Source organism: Anomaloglossus baeobatrachus, chromosome 3 (genome assembly GCF_048569485.1).
Source record: "Anomaloglossus baeobatrachus isolate aAnoBae1 chromosome 3, aAnoBae1.hap1, whole genome shotgun sequence".
Classification (NCBI taxonomy): domain Eukaryota; kingdom Metazoa; phylum Chordata; class Amphibia; order Anura; family Aromobatidae; genus Anomaloglossus; species Anomaloglossus baeobatrachus.
In genome coordinates, this window is record NC_134355.1 from 171,638,393 (window position 1) to 171,665,557 (window position 27,165).

Genomic DNA, 27,165 nt, shown 5'->3' on the forward strand with positions numbered 1-27,165 from the left:
GAAATCCCTCAGGAGACCATCTGCAATCTCATCAGGAGCATGCCCAGACGTTGTAGGGAGATCATACAGGCACGTTGAGGCCACACAATACTGAGCCTCATTTTGACTTGTTTCCACTATCATTTTGTATGTGTCTTAAAATCCAGGCCTCCATTGGTTAAAACATTTGATTTCCATTGATTATTTGTGTTATTTTGTTAGCACATTCAACTTTGTACAGAACAAAGTATTCAATGAGAATACTGTATTTCATTCATTAGGATCTAGGATGTGTTGAGTGTTCCCTTTAATTTTTTGAGCAGTGCATATATTATATACACATACATACATACATACATACATACATACATACATACATACATACATACACACGGAGGACTGCTCAAACATCACAGCAACAGGTGAAAAAAAGGATTATGTCACTCACATTTGCAGCAGTGTTTAACTTTTTTTTTTTTTTTTTTTAAAGTTGAATAACCCTTTTAATATTTGGCAAAGTTTTGCCTAATAAAAACACTATCAATGCACCAAAATAAGAAATTACACATTTGTACGATTGCCAAAAATTGGGCAGATTTGTCAGAAACCATCTAATTCTTAGATAAGGCAGATTTATCAAATGGAATCAACTACGATAGATCTGGCTTGTTTTAAATCTATCTAGTTTAAAGTTTATACCACCTTTTAGTTGGATACTTTTGTGTCAAAAATGTGAGGCACAATTTTGGTGTAGTGTGTTGCTAGTTAAGCCATGCCCTGTCCTCTGATAAAAAAAATAATATACAGTACAAGCCATGACAAAATTTCTACACAATTTATGCCAGAATTCAGGAGCATTTAGCATGATGAATATACATTTATTTGACCCATCTGCCAAAGGTGGACCGTGATTGAAGTGATATTCTCCAATCTATGTCCAAGCTGTGAAGAAGACAAAAAAAAAAAAGTCTCCTGAAGACTATAAAAGTACAAGAACTGAGGCTGTCCAATACATTAATAAAGATTTTCTGTTAAACGTCCTGTGAAGATCACTTCTTTGAAGGTTTGTTTTCTAGAAGTAGGATAACAAGTTTGTTACGCAGAGGTTTTATCTTTTTAGCGTACGTTGACTGGAATGTCTTGGTCAGTTTTTCACGCAAATCTTTGAGTGGAGATGGGCTGTGACAGTCAGGGACATTCAGCAAAGTATGGAAAAAGTCTACCCACAATTCTCTATGCGGAAATCTAAAACAAAAAAAGAACATAAAATAAGATATGAAAGAGGGGACATACAGTGAGTGAAATACAGTAAGTATTGAACATGTCTCCAATTTGCCAAGTACCATATTTTTAGTTTTAGAAGACGCACCCCAAATTTGGAAAATAGAAAAAATAAAATTCCGTCTCATAATCCTAGTGCCTCTTACATTAACTTACCAGGGGAGAGCGGCGGTAGTGGAGTGGCTAAGGAATGTCACCGGAAGCAGGGTAGGCGATGCTGCGGACTCGGAGTAGGGGGTGTTGCAGCTCAAGAGGGTCAGTGTGCGGAGGTTTGGCGATACTGCGGGCTCGTGGGATGTTGCGGCGGTGAGCGCCATTGATCTGCCAGCGGACTCCATTGAATTGCTGGCTATTGACACAATAGACTAAGAAAATGGCTGTGGAGGCGGCGTGTGCGCAGATTGGCCTCCGCAGCCATTTTCTTGAAGTCCATCGCGTCAACTACCAGCAATTCAAAGCAGCCCGCAGATTAATGGCGCCCGCCGCGACACCCCACGAGGCCACAGTATCGCTGACCCTCCGCTGTCGCACACTGACCCTCCTGAACTGCTCCACGGCAGTGAAACCCCCTCTGAGCCCTCCGTATCGCCGACCCTGCACCACCACGGTAAGCCATATGCGGTTTGTAAGACGCATCCCATATTCCCCCCCAGTTTTGGGGGAGGGGGGGAGGAAAAAAATAAAAAGAAGTACACACAACGAAAAATACAGTAAATATATTTCTTAAGGTGTATTGACATGAATTTCTCATCAAGTGACTGTGAGAACTTCTATAACACAGGCAAAGAAATCAAACCATAGATGTCAATAAAGTTATTGATGTATAATAATAAGAAATAACACAGGGAAAAAGTATTAAACACGTTTACTGAAATGCATTTGATACTTCGTACAAAAGTCTTCGTTGGGGATGAACGCTTCAAGACACCTCCTGAATGGAGAAACTAGTGACATGCATTGCTCAGGTGTGATTTTGGCCCATTCTTCCATAAACACTCTTCAAATCCTGAAGGTTCCTTGGGCTCATTCTATGAGCTCTGTTCTTTAGTTCCTTCTATAAAATTTTCTATTGGATTCCAGTCAGGTTATGGGCTGGACCATTCTAGCAGCTGGATTTTCTTTCTCTGAAACCAATTGGGAGCTTCCTTGGCTGTGTGTTTGGGATCATTGTCTTGCTGAAATGTCTACCCTTATTTCATCTTCATCATTCTAGTAGATGGCAGCAGATTTTTGCAAAAATGTCTGAGTACACATCCATTTACCGTCCTTCACTTAAATGAAGTTTTAATGCTGTATGCTGAAAAACGGCCCCCCATCATGATGTTCCCACCTCCAAACCTAACTGTTGGTATGGTGTTTTAAGAGGGATTATGAAGTGGCTTTTGGCTTCCAAACATGGCATCCAAAGGAGTTCAATTATGGTCACATCGGACCAGACTATATTCTCCCAGTATTTCACAAGCTTGTCTAAATGTTGACGAGCACACTTTAAACGCATTTGAACATGCTTTTTGTTTAGCAATGGTGAGCCCTGCATACAAGCAATGGAAATTGAAACAATTGTATCTGCTGATTACAGGTCTTTCTGTAGCTCTCCAAAAAGGTTGACATCTCTTCCAGTAATTATTTTAACTCCTCTGTCTGCAATCTTGTGGGAAGAACCTGGTCATGGCAGGTTTATGGTGAAATTATGTTCTTTCCACTTTCATATTATGGCCCCAATAGGGCTCACTGCTTCAGAAGTTTAGAAATTATTCTGCAACAAATGCCATCCCTCTGTTTTGCAACATAAGGTTGCAAAGGTCTTGCTTGAGACAGCCCATCATGAGCTATTTCTTATGTGGCACTTGGAAAATGCCACACATTTTTTACAAGCCACCATTTCAACCAGCTGATATTTTTCACCAAGTCACAGGATTGCTTTCTAATTCTGAGATTTCAGCTGGTGTCATCACTTTCCATGGCTTTTGCACCTGTCTTTCCTAATGTGTTCAATACTTTTTTCCTGTGTCATTTCTCATTATTGCACAACTTAATTTATGAACATATATGGTTTGATTTCTTCACCTATGTGGATTGGATGGGTTGTTACCGACATCTAGTGAAAAATGAATGTCAATAGTGCCTTTAGAAATGTATTTAATTAGAAAATTGGTTCAATACTTATTTCACCAGCTATACATGGTATTTGGTTACAAAGTTGTCAAAATGATCTGATGTGTCATAGAAGGCTATGGATCCTGGTCCACCAAAGATTCCAGAGTTAAAAAAGTTGTATAAACTTTTTTTCAACCCCTTTGGCACTGCAAAAAAACAAACTGACATTACCAGAACACAAGGAAAAATAAACAATTCACATCAATAGTACTGTTAGATTTAAAGTTACAAATATCTGTGCACTGTCAAAAGATGTTCTTTAAAGCCCTTTTCTTTTGGAAGTTGTGAAGATACCAGATCACAGAGTAAAGCACTATTCATACATATGGTTATGAAGTAAGCCATGTGTCCTCTATGACAGATTTAGGCGCTCTTTCAGATTAGGCTACTTTCACACTTGTGTTGGACGGCATCCGTTGCCTTGAGGAATTACGGTAACCGTTGCAGGAAACCGTTTAATTCCTCATAGACTTCTATTAGCTACAGTTAGCAATGGATGGCCTTGCGTTGCATCCGGCAGCCGATGCTGCGTTGCATCCACCGGGCGAATGGAATGCTGCATGTAGTGTTTTTTCTGCGCTTGGCGGAGTGTCAAAAAAAGCAACCTGCAGGAATCTGTTGGCGTCAGTTTTTATAATGGACGCCTATGGTGGCGGATTCCGTTAACGCATCAGTCTTTACACAACTGCGCATGCCCAGATGTGTAAAGTAAAAAAAAAAACAAAAAAAACTTATAATTGATTGCGTTATTTTGTACGATCCGTAGCATCCGTCACACAACGCAATGCTATGCGGTTTAACGCAAGTGTGAAAGTAGCCTTACTCTGACGTTTCACTGGTAACGTAAGTGAATAAGATATTTTGCATGGAATAAATAAACTGCACATATTAACAAAGAATGCCAATTACTCTTTTTCGCTAAACCTGTGCAAATCTTAGTACACTTTCTGAATGCCATCTTCTCCGGTATCCTGCACTGCACTCCTCTGTCATATGATGAGGATTCATACGCTTCGGATCTCACTGGGATCTGTGTGCGTCCTGTATGGTTTTTTTATAATGTAAGAATATGGAAAGTCAGCATAAGGTCTCATAGATTTACACCGTGTGAGCTCAAAGTCTCTTACAGAGAGTAGAAATCAGTCATGTGACTCAGAAGAGGAGCAGAACGGAGCTGAATACTGTACAAAACGGTGATGGTCAAGTAAATTAACACTACACTAACATTTACACAGGTTTAGAGGATAAAAAACCAAAACCGTAGAATGCTTCTTTAAATTGACCTTAATGGCTGTCACATGATGCCCATGAGAATAATAATAATAAATAATAATATTTATTTCTATAGCGCCAACATATTCCGCAGCGCTTTACAATTCAGGAGGATCATATACAGTTAGGTCCAGAAATATTTGGACAGTGACACAAGTTTTGTTATTTTAGCTGTTTACAAAAACATGTTCAGAAATACAATTATATATATAATATGGGCTGAAAGTGCACACTCCCAGCTGCAATATGAGAGTTTTCACATCCAAATCTGAGAAAGGGTTTAGGAATCATAGCTCTGTAATGCATAGCCTCCTCTTTTTCAAGGGACCAAAAGTAATTGGACAAGGGACTCTAAGGGCTGCAATTAACTCTGAAGGAGTCTCCCTCGTTAACCTGTAATCAATGAAGTAGTGAAAAGGTCTGGGGTTGATTACAGGTGTGTGGTTTTGCATTTGGAAGCTGTGGTTGTGACCAGACAACATGCGGTCTAAGGAACTCTCAATTGAGGTGAAGCAGAACATCCTGAGGCTGAAAAAAAAGAAAAAATCCATCAGAGAGATAGCAGACATGCTTGGAGTAGCAAAATCAACAGTCGGGTACATTCTGAGAAAAAAGGAATTGACTGGTGAGCTTGGGAACTCAAAAAGGCCTGGGCGTCCACGGATGACAACAGTGGTGGATGATCGCCGCATACTTTCTTTGGTGAAGAAGAACCCGTTCACAACATCAACTGAAGTCCAGAACACTCTCAGTGAAGTAGGTGTATCTGTCTCTAAGTCAACAGTAAAGAGAAGACTCCATGAAAGTAAATACAAAGGGTTCACATCTAGATGCAAACCATTCATCAATTCCAAAAATAGACAGGCCAGAGTTAAATTTGCTGAAAAACACCTCATGAAGCCAGCTCAGTTCTGGAAAAGTATTGTATGGACAGATGAGACCAAGATCAACCTGTACTAGAATGATGGGAAGAAAAAAGTTTGGAGAAGAAAGGTAACGGCACATGATCCAAGGCACACCACATCCTCTGTAAAATATGGTGGAGGCAACGTGATGGCATGGGCATGCATGGCTTTCAATGGCACTGGGTCACTTGTGTTTATTGATGACATAACAGCAGACAAGAGTAGCCGGATGAATTCTGAAGTGTACCGGGATATACCATCAGCCCAGATTCAGCCAAATGCCGCAAAGTTGATCGGACGGCGCTTCATAGTACAGATGGACAATGACCCCAAGCATATAGCCAAAGCTACCCAGGAGTTCATGAGTGCAAAAAAGTGGAACATTCTGCAATGGCCAAGTCAATCACCAGATCTTAACCCAATTGAGCATGCATTTCACTTGCTCAAATCCAGACTTAAGACGGAAAGACCCACAAACAAGCAAGACCTGAAGGCTGCGGCTGTAAAGGCCTGGCAAAGCATTAAGAAGGAGGAAACCCAGCGTTTGGTGATGTCCATGGGTTCCAGACTTAAGGCAGTGATTGCCTCCAAAGGATTCGCAACAAAATATTGAAAATAAAAATATTTTGTTTGGGTTTGGTTTATTTATCCAATTACTTTTGACCTCCTAAAATGTGGAGTGTTTGTAAAGAAATGTGTACAATTCCTACAATTTCTATCAGATATTTTTGTTCAAACCTTCAAATTAAACGTTACAATCTGCACTTGAATTCTGTTGTAGAGGTTTCATTTCAAATCCAATGTGGTGGCATGCAGAGCCCAACTCGTGAAAATTGTGTCACTGTCCAAATATTTCTGGACCTAACTGTACAAACAAGTAACAGTTATAGAAGATAAAATATTTAAGGGAAAAAAGGCAACCCTGCTCGTGAGAGCTTACAATCTACAATGAGATGGGGGGGGGGGGCAAGGTACAAGTGCTTATTTACAATGACAATCCAGCCATCTCAAGGAAATGGGGGATAGATCATGGCTTCCTGGACCAGTTGGCCAGAGCCGTGAGATGCATTTGGGTGCCATGGAGTTTGACGTGGGGTTATTTTCTGATACGTTGTGGAGGGATTAGGTGAAATTAGTTCGGCTAGGGAGTGTGATAGGCTGCCCTAAAGAGATGCGTTTTTAGGGTGCGTCTGAAGCTGCGTAACTTGTGATTCGTCCTAACTTGGGGTAGAGCGTTCCAGAGGTTCGGTGCAGCTCGGAAGAAGTCTTGGATTCGGGAGTGGGAGGTCCGAATTCGTGTGGATATTAGTCGACAGTCATTTGCAGAGCGTAGAGAACGGGTGGGGTGATAGAGAGGAGGGTGGAGATGAAGGGGGGTGCTGCACTGTGGAGAGCTTTGTGGGTGAGAACAAGCAGTTTGAATTGGATCCTGTGCTATATGGGCAGCCAGTGCAATGACTGGCACAGAGCAGAGTCATCCGAGTAGTGGTTAGCCAGATAGGTGACCCTGGCTGCTGCTTTAAGGATGGACTGTAGATGAGAGTCTAGTTAGGGGGAGACCAATTAATAGAGTTACAGTAGTCAAGGAGAGAGTGGATCAGGGCCACGGTGAGGGTTTTTGTCGTTTCCATTGTGAGAAAGGGGCGGATTCTAGAGATGTTCTTGAGGTGCAAGCGGCAGGAGCGGGCAAGAGATTGTATGTGAGAGGTGAAGGAGAGATCAGTGTCAAGTATAACACCCAGACAGCGGGCTTGCTGCCTAGGACTTATCGTTGTGCCACACACAGAGAGGGAGATGTCAGGTTTAGGAAGGTTGGGAGATGGAGGGAAAAGAAAAAGTTCAGTTTTGGAAAGGTTAAGTTTCAGATAGAGAGCAGACATTATGTTGCAAACTGCAGTCAGTCACTTGTGTTCTGTAGTACAGCTGGGGTGAGCTCAGGGGATGAGGTGTATAGCTGTGTGTCATCAGCATAAAGATGGTACTGAAAGCCAAATCTGTTTGGTCATTGGTCATTCCAATTGGGGCAGTGTAGAGGGAGAAAAGAAGAGGGCCAAGGACTGAGCCTTGAGGGACCCCAACAGTGAGAGGAAGAGGAGAAGATGTGGAGCCAGCAAATGATACACTGAATGAGCGGCCAGAAAGATAGGAAGCGAACCAGGAAACCACAGTGTCCTTTAGGCCGATAGAATGGAGCATAGAGAGAAGGAGATGGTGGTCAACAGTGTCAAAGGCAGCAGAAAGGTCAAGAAGAATAAGCAGAGAGTGGTCACCGTTACGTTTTGCTGTCAATAGGTCATTGGTCACTTTGACAAGGGCAGTTTCTGTTGAGTGTAAAGGGCGGAAGCCAGACTGTAAAGGATCTAGAAGAGAGTGAGAGGAGAGGTAGCGGGTGAGGCGAGAGTAGACCAGGCGCTCCAAGAGTTTAGAGATGAAGGGGAGATTGGAGACTGGTCTGTAGTTGCTTGTGCAGGATGGATCAAGAGAAGGTTTTTTAATAATGGAGTAATGATAGCGTGTTTGAGGGAGCAGGGGAAGATACCAGAAGAGAGAGAGAGAGTGCATATTTTAGTTAAATGAGTAGCGACAACCGGAGAGAGGGACTGGAGAAGGTGTGAGGGAAAGGGATCAGTAGGGCAAGTGGTAGGATGAGAAGAGGACAGGAGCCTGGAGACTTCCTCCTCTGTGACTGGGTCAAATGTGGACAGTGAGCTGGATGGGATATGGGGAGGGATGAGATTCACAAAGCTTGGTGGCTGGGAGCTGATCTCTCGGCGGATGTTTTCTATTTTCTCTGTGAAATACGAGGCCAGGTCATCAGCACGAAGGTCTGTGATAGGGGTCTGTGCGTTGGGACTAACGAGGGAGTGAAAGGTGTCAAAGAGCTTTTTTGGATTGTTGGATAGTGAGGAGATAAGGGTGGTGAAGTAGGTCTGTTTGGCGAGGTGAAGGGAAGAGTTGTAGGTCCTTAACATGAACTTGTGATCTTAGCTGTATATGTTTGTCCATGAAATGCTGCGCCATTTCAGAGAAATATACACTTTAAAAGTCGCTAGAAACCAAGTCCCATGGAGACTAGTAAGAAAGGTAGGTTCCCGGTGGCTTTTCCCCACCCGCTGCCCTTAAGCGACAGTTTTCATACACAGCAAAAATGATACAGGCAGTGTGTGATATATGCTTCCCCTGGATCGAGGTCTCCTTTAAAGTCCTTATTACAGTGGATTAGCTGCATTCAATTACAACAGGTTTTATCCACATAGATTTGTTGACATTTATTGAGGTTTTATGGCCCAGTCACACACAACGAGATCGCTAACGAGATCGCTGCTGAGTCACAGTTTCTGTGACGCAGCAGCGATCTCGTTATGTGTGACACCTACCAGTGATCAGGCCCCTGCTGTGAGATCGCTAGTTGTTGCCGAATGGACCGGACCAGATTCTTCAAAGGAAATGTCCTGCTATGTTTGACACTGTAACAGGGTCCCAATGACTGCTGAGATAGTTATACAGGTCGCTACGGCGACCTGTAGCGTTACTGCGTCGTTGGTAAGGTCTGACTGTGTGACATCTCACCAGCGACCTCCCAGCGATCCTCATCAGGTCATAACGTTGTCGAGATCGCTGGTAAGTCGTTGTGTGTGACTGGGCCTTTAGCCTCGGACTCCTGCCATTGTGCCAATGTAAACGCAGACCCGTGTACACATCTATGTAAGAAGATCATTCAGACGGATCTTAACTTCCTTTGGGCTTTCAATAATAACTAACCGTTTAAATTTGTTTTCTGGTCTCCATACTCCATTCTCTTCACAAACTTTCATGTAGTTGCCAAACAGCATGCAATACACAGTTCCAGCTACTCCAAAGTAGTCCGTCTGTTACATAGGAGAAATAATAATTTGTTACAATATATAAATACACTGTATAAATACAGATTACATAATCTGATGCGATTAAAATGCATGTGCAGAATAAAATGCAATGCAGATCTATAGATAAAGGACAAATCTTACTATGTGGGGTAATATAGCTCAGCAGGAAATACAAAAAAAGGGGATTCAATAATCTGGCTAGCCGTGTCTATGCACACAAGGCTTAGGAATGATACAAACTGATTCTTAGCTTCTTCATGATAAATCTAAGCTAAATAATAAGCAATTTCTTCAAAAACAATCGGAGAACTCAATAGCAGGGCTGTGGAGTCGGAGTCGTGGAGTTGGAGCTTATTTTGGTGGAGTTGGTATAAAATGCACAGACTCCGAAAATATATAATAAATTGGGTACAGTAGTGCAATGCAGAATGTGCTGAATATTTTTTCATAGGAATTTGGGAAAATTATGAAATGTCCTATAAATGTCTGTTCTATTCCTGATCTAAGGCTGCATTCACACACAGCGTTTTTGCTGCGTTTTTTTGAGGATACGTTTTTCAGCTGCCAAAGCAGATCAGCTTTTTAAAAAAAACCGCATCACCTGAAAGGTTTTTGAGCTCATAAATAATGCTTTCAATAGCAAAAGCAGATTAGAAAAAGGCCACAAACTGACTGCTCATTCTTTGTGAGGATCCTCACAAAACGCTGTGTCTGAATGTCCTATCTTGCCTTTGCTGGGATGCCCATAGTCACTGCATTTCACTGAATTATTTTACCATTAATGTTCGATATGTTTGTGACAAGAAAGAAATTGTTAGCAAGACACTGGAAGTAAAAGATAGTAAAGCTCATCACATCAGCCAGTTTCTCCAGGCCTTATGCCAGCGTCACACGGTACGATATATCGGGCGATATGTTGTCTGAGTCACGTCGTTAATGACACACATCCGTCATCGTTCGAGATATCGTACCGTATGACACCTCGGAACGACTGTGTACGAGCAAAAATACTCACCTTATTGTTGCTCGTTGACACATCGTTCATTTTCAAAATGTCGGTCCTCCTTCTGTGCTCCGGTTGTTCATCGTTCCCGAGGCAGCACACGTCGCTCCGTGTGACACCCTGGGAACGATGAACTGCAGCTTACCTGCGTCCCACCGGCAATGCGGAAGGAAGGAGGTGGGCGGGGTAGCCACTGTGTGACGTCGCTGTGACGCCGAACGTCCCTCCCCCTTCAGGAAGAGGATGTTCGCCGCCCACACAGAGGTCGTGGTAAGTACGTGTGACAGGGGGTTATCAACTATGTGCCACGGGCAACTAATTGCCCGTGACGCACAAATGATGGGGGAAAGTACAATCGCTCGTGCGATCGCCCGATAGATCGTCCCGTGTGACGCCGGCATTAGTGGAAAAAGTTCTGCAAGATTACAAACTCAAAAAAGAACAGATTCTTGCCATTGTAACGGACAATGCTTCAAACATAAGTACAACTAAACTGATGAATGAGAGTAATGAAAAACAGCTAGAAGAAAATTTATGATTTGGTATGTGCGAGATGGAGCCACAGTGCTGTTCATTTAACGGAGGAACAAGCAGATATTACAACAGAAGAACAGCAAAATGATACTTTAGGATTACATGATCTTGCTGAAGCTGCTTTAAAAAACTTTCATATTCATCACATGCGCTGTGTTGTGCACACGCTGCAGCTGGCAATAAGAGAGAGTCTGCAAGAGGGACCCCGGTTTCACACATCCGTCTTTTCGCTGGTTTGGCAGATGCGGCGCACTCCAATACAGTGTATACAGTACAGTGGCAGTGCGACAAACAAGGGTCACATGCTTTCATGTGACCGAAGCATGTGACCTGGAAGTTGCGGCGCTGCCACTGTACTGTATCGTACTGTACTGGCGTGCACCGCATTTGCTAAACCGGCGAAAAGCCGGATGTGTGAAACTGGGCGGACATGCTGGAAATCTAATTGGAAAAGTGAGCAACTTGGTTATTGCCACCAGAACTCCTAAAATTGATTCAGTCTTGAAGAGACGTGCTGGGAAAGGGGCAATTGTTGATCAAGCCACTCGGTGAGGCAGCACTTATTTAATGACTGAGCGATTGCTTGAACTAAAATAGTTTCTTAGATATGGTAAACCCTCAAGTAACCTTAAATGAAGGTCAATGGACACAGGTGGCTGAATTGAAGGAATTGCTTAATCACCCATTTACCATGAATAAAAAATTACAAGCTGAGGATTTAACTCCTGGCATTTTCATAAAAGAGTGGAAGAACTTGCTATTTTGCCTATCTCAAAGAGGAGGTTTAATCGCAGATGGCATTTCTGCTTCAATGAAACGGAGAGACACAGCTAATGGAAAATAAAATTCTTCTGGCAGCTGTTTATGTGGACCCAAGTCATTGTATACTGCTTGATGATCAACAGCTTACTAAAGGAAAAGAAGCTTTGAGTGAGGTAGCAGTTAGGATGAGAGGCTACAGGACTGCCAGGCAGAAGAGGACTTGGGGGCCTGACAGTGCTACTGCTGCCATATCTTCATCCTCATCAGATGAGGAGTTTAACTTTGACAAGTATTTGAATGACCTGGAGCAGGCAAAGCGTTGCCGCAAGGAAAAAGATTTCACTCCGTCTCCTATAGCAAGCAGACTGACCAGATTTCAGTAAAATTTTTCACTTGCTCTCAAAAGAAATAGAAAAATTCAACCGTTCATCAAAACTGACTGTGCATGAGGCAATTTCTTTATACCTGGAAATTGTTAGAGATGTTGCCCATGTGGTTACGGCTTTGCCTCCAACCCAAGTCACTGTAGAGAGGTTGTTCCCTAGCCTTAAAATTATTAGGTTAGATTTAAGGTGATCTGTGAAGGAGAATCTGATGGAGGCAATTCTATTTCTTACAACAAATTCATAGACTGCACAAATGTTTAGTATTTTTTTGTTGAAAACGTTTTTTTGCCACTTACATAGTATATTACATAATGTTATATATAACATTTAGTAAACTATGTAAGTGGCAAACCGTTTTCAACAAAAATATACTAACTAACATTTAGTATAATGCTTATATTTAAGTGAAAAATGTATTGTAGTACAATGTGAACATCAGACATTTAATTTTTTTTATGATACAATAATCAAGATATTTAGAACAGAAAATATATTTATTGGAATACAACTTTATAACACAAAAAACTGTATTAAATTGTAAATATGTTATACAATATGTAATTTTATATTATATATTGTATAACATAGAATATAAAATATATATATATATATATATATATATATATACACACACACACACACACACATACATACACATACATACACACATACACAGTGGTACCTCGCTTAACGAGTAACCCACATAACGAGATTTTCGCTATACAAGCAAAGCTTTCTGTAAATTTGTAACCCGCTTTACGAGAAAGCTTTGCTGTACGAGTGAAATTCTCACCCCACACACTTCCAGTTTCGTCCATCCACCACACTCTGACCCGCACTTGCAGTCCACACAAGCACACACATGTACGCACAAACACACACGCATGCACGCACATACAGTATTATGCTCACCTTACCTTCAGTTCCACCGGCGGTCTCATGGATCTTGTAATTCCCGGGTACATTGCGACGTCCTCGCGGCGAACTACAAGACCCAGGAGGCCGATGGAACGGAGGGTAAGGTGAGCATATAACAGTGTACCTTACGTTTCATCGCCGGCCTCCTGGGTGCTGTAGTGTGCCGCTCCGCTCCACGCTGGGATTCTGCCTCCATAGCAACGAGGGAGGAACTTCCTGTCACCGCTGCTGAATGGCAGAGCGCTGGCCAATCAGAGGCAAGCAGCTCTGCCTTGACGTCAGCGCTCTAGCAGGGAAGTTCCTGCCTCGTCGTTATGGAAACGCGATACACGGCCCGGCCCCGTACTGGTGAACAGCAAGTCCCAGGAGACCGGCGATGGAGCGGAAGGTAAGGTGAGCATGTAATATGTGCGTGTGCATGCGTGCATGTGTGTTTGTACGTGTTTGTGCATGTGTGGAATGACAGAATAGGCGACCAGGATGGGACATTTAACCCGTTGTGGAACGGATCGTCAGCATTGCAATGATTTCCTATGGGAAATCTTGCTTTGCTGAATGAGTACCTTGTTTAACAAGCACAGTCCCAGAACGGATTGTTCTCGTTAAGCAAGGTACCACTGTGTATATAATATATATATATATATATATATATATATATATATATATATATATATATATATATATATATATATATATATATATATATATATATATATATATATATATATATATATATACACACATTTTGTGAGACAGGGGATATAGCTCAGCTGGGATCTTTGCTTTGGTCCAAGCGAGTGGCTATGGATTCACAGATGACAGCGGCAGACTGGCAGGTTCTAAACAGATACGGCCACTGCCGTGTTTATTGTGTACACTTATCCTTCAGTGTTACACATGCAAAAACAGGAAAATAAACGTCTAAGGCCGTCTGGCCACTAACTAACAACAGAATGCCAACTACAAAATAAACCTATGTAACAAACAAAACAGTATTCTCTTACTGTGTGGGTTCCTCAGCACAGCCAGTGTAGGTATGGAGTCTCAGCCCCAGCAGCCATGAGCCTGTACCTCTCTGCAGCCTCCCTGTTCTGAATGCCTCCTGATTATTTCAGCTGATCCAGTGAGGAATCAAAACCCTGGATTGAATGTAGAGAAGGAAGCAACCAGTCCCACTGCCATTCCTACTGATTGCTCCAGGAAAAACCGAGCCCAAAATTACAATGAAATAAACAGGCTTCAGTGACTAACTTATTGCTGAGCCAGACATAAAACTTTCCTAACTTTCCCAGCCCATTTGCATGGGCCAACCGCTCCACAATCAATACATGGACATAGGAAATGAACCGCGGGGGAAACATACCTGTTCTCTAGTACTTCTCCCCTCGGCATCTCACATACTCCCCCCCTCTGTTCGAGCCCATGGGGTCGGACACACTGACTTAGCAAGCAGTGCGTTCTAGACAACGCGTCTGCATTAGTGATGAGCGAGCATGCTTGTCACTACTCGGTACTCGCACGAGTATCGCTGTACTCGGGCTGCTCGGCGGGGACAGAGTAATCTCGCGATACTCGTGCTGTACTCGTGGTCTTCATTTCTGCATGTTAGCGCTCTTTTGAGAGCCAGCCCTCATGCAGGGATTGGCTGGCAGACCACTGCAATGCCACAGCCCTGTTAGTTGTGGAATTGCAGTGATTGGCCGGCCTGCACAGCGTGACCGAGCCTTTATATCGGCCGGCGCGCTGTGCTCTGCTCACAGCTATCCAGACAGTGAGTGCAGGGAGAGTGTCGCTGATTCAGGGAAAGCTTTGCGGCCCTTTATAGCTTTTTCAGTTGCAGGGCTGCAAACAGTGTGACCAAAAGTCCTTCTCAGGACTATTCTAGTTGTATACAGGCAGGCAGGGTATAGCCAGGTCGGAGTACAGTAGCAGAGTCCTTCTCAGGACTACTGTTGCTATATACAGGCAGGGTATAGCCAGGTCTGAATACAGGCTAGTGACCAAAAGAGTCCTTGTCAGGACTATTGTACCAGTATACAGGCAGGCAGGCAGGCAGGGTAGTGGTGACCGTATACCAGCCTTCATCATATCTGGGGCTGGTGTACACAGTGTAAAACAGTCCAGATAGTGTCTGACTTGTCTGTAATTGTCGCTCCCCAAAAAAACCTGTTAGGTTATTATTGCGTCCGTGCTTGGTTTTTAAAACCGCACGTGTGTGCCTGTTGGTGGCAGCGTACAGGTGCACTTGTGTGCAATTTCCACACACTTTGATATAACGCACAAGTAGTGAATATACACGTCAGCAGTGCACAGCATTGCAAAATGCGCAAGGGCATTGGCAAGGAACAAGGAAGTGGACGTGATGGTGGTGCAGGCAGAGGCCGAGGTCGTGGGCAAGCTCTAATTTCGCCACAACAAAGGGCCACATCTAGTCGCTCGCACGTCCTGTCCCAAATTCTTGGGGACCGCAGCAGTACACCGCTCTTGAACCAAGACCAGTGTCAACAGGTTGTTAGTTGGATAGCAGATAATGCTTCCAGTCAGATTGGCACCACCACAAACACTCTGTCTTCCACACGGTCAAGTGTCAGTAGCCGTGATACTGCACCGCACATTTCTGAACCTGATCCTCCTTCCTACCACCAGGCTGAGTACACGTCCTCCTCGGACATTAATGATCCCACACTTGGACACTCGGAAGAGCTGTTCACGTTTCCATTCACACATTCTGGCCTCTCGCCAGCTCATATTGAAGTGGGTCATGAGGAGATCGTCTGTACAGATGGCCAAATATTTGAGCAGCCACGTTCTCACGAAGTTGGCAACGTGTCTCAACAAGTGGTGGACGATGATGAGACACAATTGTCAGCAAGTCAGGAGGAGGAGCAGGGTGCGGAAGAGGAAGACGACGTGGTGGATGATCCAGTAACTGACCCAACCTGGCAGGAGGATATGCAGAGCGAGGACAGCAGTGCACAGGGGGAGGGAGGCGTAGCATCACAACAGGCAGTAAGAAGCAGGGTGGTGGCCCCAGGCAGAAGTCAGGCAACCGTTCCCCGGAACAACACGACGACACAAGGTGCCTGTACAAATGTTAGGTCTTCCCGAGTCTGGCAGTTTTTTAAGTTGGATCCAGATGATTCAAAAAAGGCCATTTGCAACACCTGCCGTGCCAGCATCAGCAGGGGTACCAAAACTAGCAGCCTGACCACCACCAGCATGATCAGGCACATGTCAGCCAAGCACCCGACTTTGTGGGAAGTACAACAGAGTCGAGGAGCAGTGCTTGCTGATGTCACTGCTACGTCTTCGCTGGTTGTGCATGCGAGCCAATCCTCTGTCCATGCTGCCTGCGAACAAGCCTCCTCCACTCCTGCACCTGCAGTTGCCTACGCAGAAAGAACACCATCATCAAGCACGTCCTTGTCCCAGCGCAGCGTTCAGTTATCCATTCAGCAAACCTTTGAACGCAGGCGCAAATACACTGCCAACACCCCACATGCCACAGTTCTAAATGCTAACATTTCGCGACTGCTTGCGCTGGAAATGTTGCCTTTTAGGCTGGTGGAGACTGAAGCATTCCGTGACCTGATGGCGGCAGCTGTCCCACGTTACTCGGTCCCCAGCCGCCACTATTTCTCCCGGTGTGCCGTCCCCGCGTTGCATAACCACGTGTCACAAAACATCACACGTGCCCTGAACAACGCTGTTTCACCCAAGGTCCACCTAACCACAGACACGTGGACAAGTGCTTGTGGGCAAGGCCGCTACATCTCGTTGACGGCACACTGGGTTAATATTGTGGAAGCTGGGACCCAGTCTGAGCGAGGGACGGAACACGTCCTTCCCACACCAAGGTTTGCAGGCCCTACCTCAGTCAGTGTTTCACCCACACTCTACAGCTCCGGAATGTCATGCTCTTCAGCCTCCTCCTCCTCCTGCGCATCCTCATCCACTGTGCCCTCCACACCAGTCACAAGCTGGAAGCACTGCAGCACTGCCTCGGCGAAGCGGCAACAGGCTGTGCTGAAGCTAATCTGCATAGGTGACAAACCCCACAATGCAGAAGAGCTGTGGACAGCTCTGAAACAGCAGGCAGATCACTGGCTCACACCTCTGAACCTAAAGCCAGGAAAGGTCGTGTGTGACAATGGCCGGAACCTGGTGGCGGCTTTGAGGCGAGGCCAGCTGACACATGTTCCATGCGTGGCCCATGTGCTCAACCTCGTGGTTCAGCGGTTTATAAAGTCATACCCAGAGCTGTCTGATCTACTGGTAAAAGTTCGCCGCCTGTCTGCACATTTTCGAAAGTCACCTACTGCTTCAGCCGGCCTTGCCGGCTTTCAGCGCCGTTTGCATCTTCCGGCTCACAGACTGGTGTGTGATGTCCCCACGCGTTGGAATTCAACTCTGCACATGTTGGTCAGGATATGTGAGCAGAAGAGGGCAGTTGTTGAGTACCTGCATCACCTAAGCCGTCGGGAAATGGGTCAAACTCCACACATAACACCTGAGGAGTGGAGATGGATGTCAGACCTATGTACCATCCTCCAAAACTTTGAGGACTCCACCAAGATGGTGAGTGGTGATGACGCCATTATTAGCGTCACCATACCGCTACTCTGCCTTCTAAAACGGTCTCTGCTGAAAAACAAACATGATGCATTGCAGGCGGAGCGCGATGAGTTGCAGCAAGAAACAGTAGTGGGTGTGGGTGATAACACACAGCCCAGCCTCGTCTCATCACAACGTGCAGTGGAGGACTATGACGAGGAGGAGGATGAAGACATGGAGCAACTCTCCGGCCAAATTGAGGATATGACATGCACACCAGTCATATCCTCGGTTCAGCGTGGCTGGCCAGAGGACAGGGTAGATGAGGAGGAGGAGGAGGAGGAGGAGGAGGACAGCATGTTCAGTCATCTTGTTGGTCAGGCTACTGAAGTCCTGGCTGTTAAGAGTCTGGCGCACATGGCTGACTTTATGGTAAGCTGTCTGTCTCGTGACCCTCGCGATAAGAACATCTTGGCCGACAATCATTACTGGTTGGTAACACTGTTAGACCCACGCTACAAGGAGAACTTTTTGTCTCTTATTCCCGTGGAGGAGAGGTCAACCAAAATGCAGCAGTTTCGGAAGGCCATACTCACGGAAGTAGGCAAAGCATTCCCCTCACAAAACGCTAGCGGCATAGGTCATGAATCAGTGGACAACCGAGGCGTACAGCCGAGAGAGGCACAAGTCCAATCCGCCAGAGGTAGGGGAACAGTCTTTAAGATGTGGGACAGTTTTCTCAGCCCCTCACGTACCACAGCCCCTGAGGTGCGGGGTAGTGCCACAAGAAATCCTAAGTTTGCCCAGATGCTGAAGGAGTACCTTGCAGATCGAACAACAGTACTCCGACATTCCTCTGTGCCTTATAATTATTGGGTATCCAAGCTGGACACGTGGCATGAATTGGCTCTCTACGCCTTGGAAGTCCTGGCCTGCCCTGCTGCTAGCGTTTTGTCAGAGCGTGTTTTTAGTGCCGCAGGTGGAATCATTACAGATAAACGCACCCGCCTGTCAACTGAAAATGCTGACAGGCTGACTCTGATCAAGATGAACAAGGGTTGGATTGGGCCAGACTTCACCACACCACCAGCAAATGAGAGCGGAATTTAAAGTTTGCCATGTACCTCCACTCACCCATGGGTACACACTTCTGGACTTTGGATAATCGCTGGACTCCTCCTCCTTCTCCTCATGCGCCACCATGATGATGACCGTTACAAATTGCAATACTTAGGCCTTTGTTTCAGGTATACCCCCAGTGGTAAATTTTTTCGCCCATTCTTTGCAGAATGGACATTACAACGACAGGAGACCCGCTCCTTTGCAATGGGAACAATGTTTTGAGGCCCTCATGCACGTCTCTACCCAGGGACAACGTGGAGCCTCCCAATTTTTGGCTGCCCTGCCTAAGGGCTATACTATAATACACCCACTTCCTTAAAATGGACACTTAATGTTTTGAGGCCCTCATGCACGTCTCTACCCAGGGACAACGTGGAGCCTCCCAATTTTTGGCTGCCCTGCCTAAGGGCTATACTATAATACACCCACTTCCTTAAAATGGACACTTAATGTTTTGAGGCCCTCATGCACGTCTCTACCCAGGGACAACGTGGAGCCTCCCAATTTTTGGCTGCCCTGCCTAAGGGCTATACTATAATACACCCACTTCCTTAAAATGGACACTTAATGTTTTGAGGCCCTCATGCACGTCTCTACCCAGGGACAATGTGGAGCCTCCCAATTTTTGGCTGCCCTGGCAAAGGGCTATACTGAAATAGACCCACTTCCTTACAATGGGCACTTCAGGTTTAAAGGCCCTCATGCACGTCTCTACCCAGGGACAACGTGGAGCCTCCCAATTTTTGGCTGCCCTGCCTAAGGGCTATACTACAATAGACCCACTTCCTTCCAATGGGCACTTCAGGTTTACAGGCCCTCATGCACGTCTGTATGCAGGGGCATTGGTGAACCTCACAATTTTGGACTGCCCTGGCAAAGGAAAATACTACAAAGACTCACTTCCTCAAAATGGGCACATTAGACTCAAGAGGCCTTCATGTACGTCTCTTCTCAGGGACATCGGAGTGCCACACAATGTTTTCACGTAAAATCTTTCATGTATTAATCTCAAAAAGTAACATACACCAGCTCTATCTCACTATTGGGTATGTGCCCTTAACATTTCCGCCATGAAAAATCATTTTGGGGTCATTTTGGAAGGTTTTCTGGTGAGTCCGTAAAAATGGCGTAAAACGCGGACAAAATTGTTCACAGCTGTGACTTTTCAGTGATAAATGCTTCAAGGGGTCTTCCCCATGCTGTTGCCATGTCATTTGAGCACTCTTCTGAGACTTTTGTGACATTTTTAGGGTTTCTCCATGCTGCCGGGGGGTCATTTCACAAAAATACTCGGGTCTCCCATAGGATAACATTGGGCTTGTTGCTCGGCCCGAGTACACGAGTATCTTGGGATGCTCGGCCCGAGCTTCGAGCACCCGAGCTTTTTAGTACTCGCTCATCACTAGTCTGCATTCCTATGCGTCGTGCCTGCTCTGTGCTCCACTGAAAATTTAAAATTTTGTAACGCCAAGAACCAGCGTGTCACCCGCGCATTGCCCTCTTTTACCTGGAACATCCATGTCAGGGGTGAATGGTCCGTCACTAGCCTAAATCGGCGTCCTAGTAAATAATAGCGCAGGGTTTCCAGGGCCCACTTCACACCTAAGGCTTCTCGCTCAACCACACTGTATTTTTGTTCTGCCTCCGTAAGTTTTCTGCTTAGATAGCCCACTGGGTGTACCTCGCCATTCACTTCTTGTGAAAACACCGCGCCAAGGCCAACACCAGAGGCATCTGTTTGAACAATACACTCCCGTGTAAAGTTTGGGGTAACCAACACTGGTTGGTCACATAAAGCCTTCTTCAACCTTTGAAAGGCGTCCTCTGCTTCTGCTTTCCACTTTAGTGAGATAGAGGTTGACCCCTTGGTAAGATTCGTGAGTGGGGCTGCGATGGTAGCAAAATTTTTAATGAACCGCCGGTAATAACCAACGATCCCCAAAAAGGCTCTGATCTGTCTTTTGGTGACCGGTTGTGGCCAATTCTGAATGGCGTCCACTTTGTTTGCCTGAGGTTTTATAACTCCTCTACCAATGATGTATCCCAGATAGCGAGCTTCTTCCAACCCCAATGTACACTTCTTGGGATTGGCAGTCAAGCCGGCAGTCCTGAGAGAGTCCAAGACAGCTTGCACCTTTGGCAAATGAGTTTCCCAGTTATCACTAAAGATAAATGATATTGTCCAAATATGTGGATGCATACTGGACATGGGGCTTTAGGACAATATCCATTAGTCGTTGGAAGGTGGCTGGGGCTCCATGCAAACCAAATGGCATATCCCGGTACTGGAACAGTCCCTGTGGCGTAACAAAGGCAGTTTTCTCTTTGGCAGAGTCAGTGAGGGGAATCAGCCAATAACCTTTTGTTAAGTCAATAGTGGATATGTATCTGGCGGAATCTAGTCTCTCTATAAGTTCATCAACTCTTGGCATGGGGTAGGCATCGAATTTCGACACCTCATTCAACTTGCGAAAATTGTTACAGAACCGGATCGTCCCATCGGGCTTGGGCACCAGCACGATAGGACTAGTCCACTCACTCTGGGACTCCTCAATAACCCCGAGCACCAGCATTTTCTCTACTTCCCGGGCAACGGCTTGTCTCCGAGCCTCAGGAATTTGATACAGCAGCCTCCCTGCTCTGGATGCCTCCTGATTATTTCAGCTGATTCAGTGAGGAATCAAAACCCTGGATTGAATGTAGAGAAGGGAGCAACCAGTCCCACTGCCATTCCTACTGATTACTCCAGAAAAACCCGAGCCCAAAATTACAATGAAATAAACAGGCTTCAGTGACTAACTTATTGCTGAGCCAGACATAACTTTCCCAAATTTCCCAGCCCATTTGCATGGGCCAACCGCTCCACAATCAATACATGGAGACATATGAAATGAACCGAGGGGAAACATACCTGTTCTCTAGTACTTCTCCCCTCGGCATCTCACATATAATATAATATAATATAATATAATATATATATATATATATATATATATATATATATATATATATATATATATATATATATATATATATATATATATATATATATATATATATATATATATATATATATATATATATATATATACACATACATATATATATATATATATATACACATACATATATATATATATATATATACACATATATATATATATATATATATACACACACACACACACACATACATAAACACACACAAGATATATATGTAATCTACTGTATGTTACATATTTTATAACATTTACAATTTATTACAGTTTGTGTTCTAACATTGTATTTCAATAAATATATTTTATGTTTTATGCAAATATCATAAAAATTATTAAAATGTCTGATGTTCCCATTGTACTACAATACATTTTTCACTTAACTATAAGCAATATATGTGGGAGTTGGAGTCGTGGAGTCGGAGTCGAAGGTTTGGCTTACCGACTCTACAGCCCTGCTCAATAGGGCAGATTTATTAAAGGATGGCATTTTATACGACAGCAGAATTAGAATAAATTGCACCAAATTTATTAAAAAAGCAAAAAAAAAAACAAACTAATTTTGCAGATGCATATATACACAAAGATTTGTGACATTTTCTGCCTTCATGAATTTGTTTACAGTATTTGGCCATGTCTTCTTGATACATCATGCCTAACTTTTGGCGAGCTTCATGGAAAAATAAAAATTCTTTCAAAGTTTGTGTTTAAGATATCAGTTCTCCAAAAATATTCATGGGGAAGAAATTAAAGGGAACCAGTCAGGTCAAATATGCACCCAGAACCATGAGCAGTTCTGGGTGCATATTGCTAATCTTTGCCCATCTGTCCCTGTATCTGGTAGCATAAAGAGATCTTTAGGAAAAGTATATAATCGTATGCTAATGAGTGAGGGGTCTAGTCCCCTGGGCGTTGGTTCCCTTACAAGCCGGCCTCATCAGCATGTTAGTACGCCCCTGTGGGCATGCCAACATGCTAATGAATACGCAGCGTCACATGATGATCTCACTCACCTCTCCACTTCCATTGCCGCCCAAAGCTGGATTTCGGCTCAGTGCCAAGATCGCAGACTTTCGGTCATGTGCACCACTTCTCTTTGAAGCCAGGACGCGTACACCATGCTTCATAGTGTGCATGACCCAAACTCCGGGATCATGCGCACTGAGCTGGAATGCAGCATCCGGCAGCGATAGCAGCGGAGAGGTGAGTGAAACCATCCTCTGATGCTGCGCATTCCTTAGTGGTTCTAGGTGCATAATGCACCTGACAGGTTCCCTTTAATTGTGTCATTCAAGAAATAATAAATTTAAAGTTGAAAGGGACTATTTAGAGGATATGACCCATAAGAATTATTCTCAGCAAAGTACCTGATAATTCCACGGCTTATTTGAGAGCATTTCGGTACACTGGAATCCTGAGGTCTCACACTTTCCAGTGAACACTGCTCCTTTGGGGAATAGAGTCATATCAATGCTTTGACCCAGATCAATCAGTGCCAATCCATGAGATACAAGGTCCAGATTACAGGATTCATGTTTCATAAATCTGAGAAGGTAGAAATATAAATCAGGCATAAAATATGGCAACACATTCCCGAGAGGCATTATGTAAGGCATTACGAGACCCTTCCCCTACTTATAGAAGTGCTCCAGTTGCTGGATAGCGATATTACAGGAAGTCTCGAGAGCTTCAGAACGAGGCCTCATAGGTTTACATTGTAAAAAAGGGACTTCCGAGAGGAGGGGATGATCAGAGCAGCGCTGGAAACTGGGGAAGACTACAATCAGTAATATTTCATTGCACTGACACTACACAGACTACATATTTTCACAAATATTGTAAAAAAAAAAAAAATTGAAATTAAAAAGGGAGCACGTGTTTAATGGGGTTGTCCAATAAAGAGAATTTTGTTTACTTACCGTAAATTCTTTTTCTTATAGTTCCGTATTGGGAGACCCAGACATTGGGTGTATAGCTTCTGCCTCCGGAGGACACACAAAGTACTACACTAAAAAGTGTAGCTCCTCCCTCTGAGCATATACACCCCCTGGATAACCAAATCTAGCCAGTTTAGTGCAAAAGCTGAAGGAGAATAGCCACCCACAAGTAGAGATAGAGCAAGAACCGGAACAACCGGAGCCTTTGTCTACAACAACAGCCGGTGATAACACGCGGAACAAGAAACTGCCAACAGGCAACAGGGAGGGTGCTGGGTCTCCCAATACGGAACCATAAGAAAAAGAATTTACGGTAAGTAAACAAAATTCTCTTTTTCTTTATCGTTCCTATGGGAGACCCAGACACTGGGACGTCTCAAAGCAGTCCATGGGTGGGAATAAACAGAAAACTGAGAAATAGGCGGAACCTAACTTCACAAATGGGCGACAGCTGCCTGAAGGATGCGTCTGCCCAAGCTCGCATCTGCCGAAGCATGAGCATGCACTTGGTAGTGCTTTGAAAAGGTATGCAGACTAGTCCAAGTGGCAGCCTGACAGACCTGCTGAGCCGTAGCCTGGTGCCTGAAAGCCCAAGAGGCACCGACAGCTCTGGTCGAGTGTGCCTTGATCCCCGGCGGGGGAGGCACCTGAGTACACTGGTAGGCATCGGAAATGGCCGACCTAATCCAACGAGCTAAGGTCGGCTTAGAAGCCGAGAGGCCCTTACGCCGACCTGTGGTCAGCACAAAAAGAGAGGTGCACCGCCTAAGAACAGCGGTGCGAGACACATAGATCCGGAGCGCACGCACCAGATCCAGAGTATGCAACGCTTTTTCAAAGCGATGCACAGGAGCCGGACAAAAGGAAGGCAGGGAAATTTCCTGGTTAAGGTGGAAAGGAGAAACCACCTTAGGGAGAAAGTCCGGAGTCGGACGGAGAACCACCTTGTCTTGATGAAAAAACAAAAAAAAGGTGACTCCGAAGAGAGTGCAGCCAAATCAGAGACTCTCCTGAGGGAAGTTATGGCCACTAGAAAGACCACTTTCTGTGAGAGACGAGACAAAGAAACCTCCCTAAGAGGCTCAAAGGGGGGTTTCTGCAAGGCCGTGAGGACCAGATTGAGGTCCCAGGGGTCCAAGGGTTGCCGATAAGGTGGAATGATGTGAGACACGCCCTGCATGAAGGTGCGCACCTGAGCCAGCCGGGCGATACGTCGCTGGAACAACACTGACAGAGCAGAGACTTGTCCCTTGAGGGAATTGAGGGATAGTCCTAGCTGCAGACCGGACTGTAAAAAGGACAAGGAGCTTGGCCGGAAGAGCGACACCAGGACAGGAAAATTCTCCAGGTCCTGTGATAGATTTTGGCCGAGGAAGACTTCCGAGCCCGAGTCATAGTGGAGATGACTTCAGGAGGAATACCAGAAGCAGTCAAGATCCAGGACTCAAGAGCCACGCCGTCAATCTGAGAGCCGCAGAATTCTGGTGGAAAAACGGACCTTGTGAGAGAAGGTCTGGACGGTCCAGAAGATGCCACGGCACCTCTACGGACAGGTGGAGCAGGTCTGGGTACCAAGCTCGCCTGGGCCAGTCCGGAGCAATGAGCATGACCCGACGGCCCTCCATTCTGATCTTGCGCAGAACTCTGGGCAAGAGAGCTAGAGGGGGAAACACGTAGGACAGACGAAACTGGGACCAATCTTGAACCAGAGCGTCCGCTGCAAAGGCCTGAGGATCGTGGGAGCGAGCCACGTAAACCGGAACCTTGTTGTTGAGCCGGGATGCCATTAGATCCACGTCTGGAGTGCCCAACTTGCGACAGAGTGACCGAAACACTGCCGGATGCAGGGACCACTCGCCGCTGTCCACGGTTTGGCGGCTGAGATAATCTGCTTCCCAGTTTTCCACGCCTGGGATGTGGACTGCGGAGATGGTGGACTTGGAGTCCTCCGTCCACCGAAGGATGCGTTGAACCTCCAACATTGCCAGGCGGCTGCGTGTCCCGCCTTGGTGATTGATGTAGGCAACCGCTGTCGCGTTGTCTGACTGGACTCGGATGTGCTTGCCCGCCAACAGGTGCCTTAGTGGCAGCAGCTCCTGCGGACTTCTGAGGACGCGGCTTCGTGCGCCAGGTGGGTTTTTGGTCCTTGGCTGAGTTAGTGGACGAGGCCGAGGGCTTAGAGGAAGACCAGTTGGAGGAACGAAAGGAACGAAACCTCGACTGGTTCCTACCCTGGACAGGTTTCCTGGTTTTGGTTTGTGGCATGGAAGTACTCTTCCCGCCAGTAGCTTCCTTAATAATTTCATCCAGTTGTTCACCGAATAGCCTGGATCCAGCAAAAGGGAGCCCCGCAAGGTACTTCTTTGAAGAAGCATCTGCCTTCCATTCTCGAAGCCACAAGATCCTGCGGATAGCGAGGGAATTAGCCGAAGCCACCGCAGTGCGGTGAGAGGCCTCCAGCATGGCAGGCATGGCATAGGATGAAAAAGCCGAAGCTTGGGAAGTTAAGGCAACCATTTCGGGCATGGATTCCCTGGTGAGGGTATGCATCTCCTCCAGAGAAGCAGAGATGGCTTTGAGAGCCCATACTGCTGCAAAAGATGGGGAGAATGAGGCCCCTGCCGCCACATATACAGATTTGGCCAGAAGGTCAACCTGGCGGTCAGTGGAATCTTTAAGAGAGGTGCCATCAGCCACTGATACCACCGTCAGGGCTCAGAGTCTAGACACCGGAGGGTCTACCTTAGGTGAATGAGCCCACTCCTTGACCACCTCAGGTGGAAAGGGAAAACGGTCATCAGAACCGCGCTTTGGGAAGCGTTTGTCAGGACAGGCCCTAGGCTTGGTCACAGTGGCCTGAAAACTGGAGTGGTTAAAGAACACACTCCTTGTCCTCTTAGGCAAGGTAAACTGGTGCTTTTCTGCCAGAGAGGGTTGCTCCTCTGATACTGGCGGATTGAGGTCCAGTACAGAATTAATGGACGCAATCAAATCACTAACATCTGCGTCACTTTCGGACAGATCAATGGGGCACATGGAGGTAGCGTCCGAGCCCCCAGTAAAGGCATCCTCCTCGTCCTGCGAGTCAGCTCGTGAATCAGAGCCGCGGGACGAGGAAGGAGAGGGATCTCTGCGTCTCCTCTTAGGAGGACGGGGTCTAGGACCAGATGTAGAATCCTCTGTGAGCTCCGCTGAGTGAGCCCTAGCAGCAGAGGCACCCTGAGAAGGGGGCTGATGCATGTTCAACAAAGTCCGGGACAGCTGTTCCATGGAGTCGGCAAAAGACTGGGAGATTGACCTAGAGAAGGCTTCTACCCAAGCCGGGGGTTCAGCCACCGGAGCAGCCGGGGGGACCACTGTGGGTGCGATTCCAGGCTGAGGCATTGCCAGGTTAGAGCAGGTATCACAATGTGGATATGTGCTCGGTTCAGGCAGCACGAGCTTACATGCAGTGCATATTGCGTACAGCCTTGCTCCTTTGTGTGAGACATGC

At 45.5% G+C, this 27,165-nt stretch overlaps 1 protein-coding gene across 1 annotated transcript in view; it reads right to left on the reverse strand.

The window, feature by feature from the left end:
- Nucleotides 1–482: 482 nt before the first annotated feature.
- Nucleotides 483–27,165, reverse strand: part of BUB1 (BUB1 mitotic checkpoint serine/threonine kinase) — a 228,455-nt gene continuing 201,772 nt past the window's right edge. Inside the window, exons 20-22 of the mRNA XM_075339584.1 lie at nt 23,103–23,280; nt 9,357–9,463; nt 483–1,224 (exon numbers count right to left, since the gene is read on the reverse strand). Of these exons, the coding sequence (XP_075195699.1) occupies nt 1,029–1,224; nt 9,357–9,463; nt 23,103–23,280 (481 nt within the window). The 3' untranslated portion in view covers nt 483–1,028. The remainder of the gene's footprint in view (nt 1,225–9,356; nt 9,464–23,102; nt 23,281–27,165) is intronic.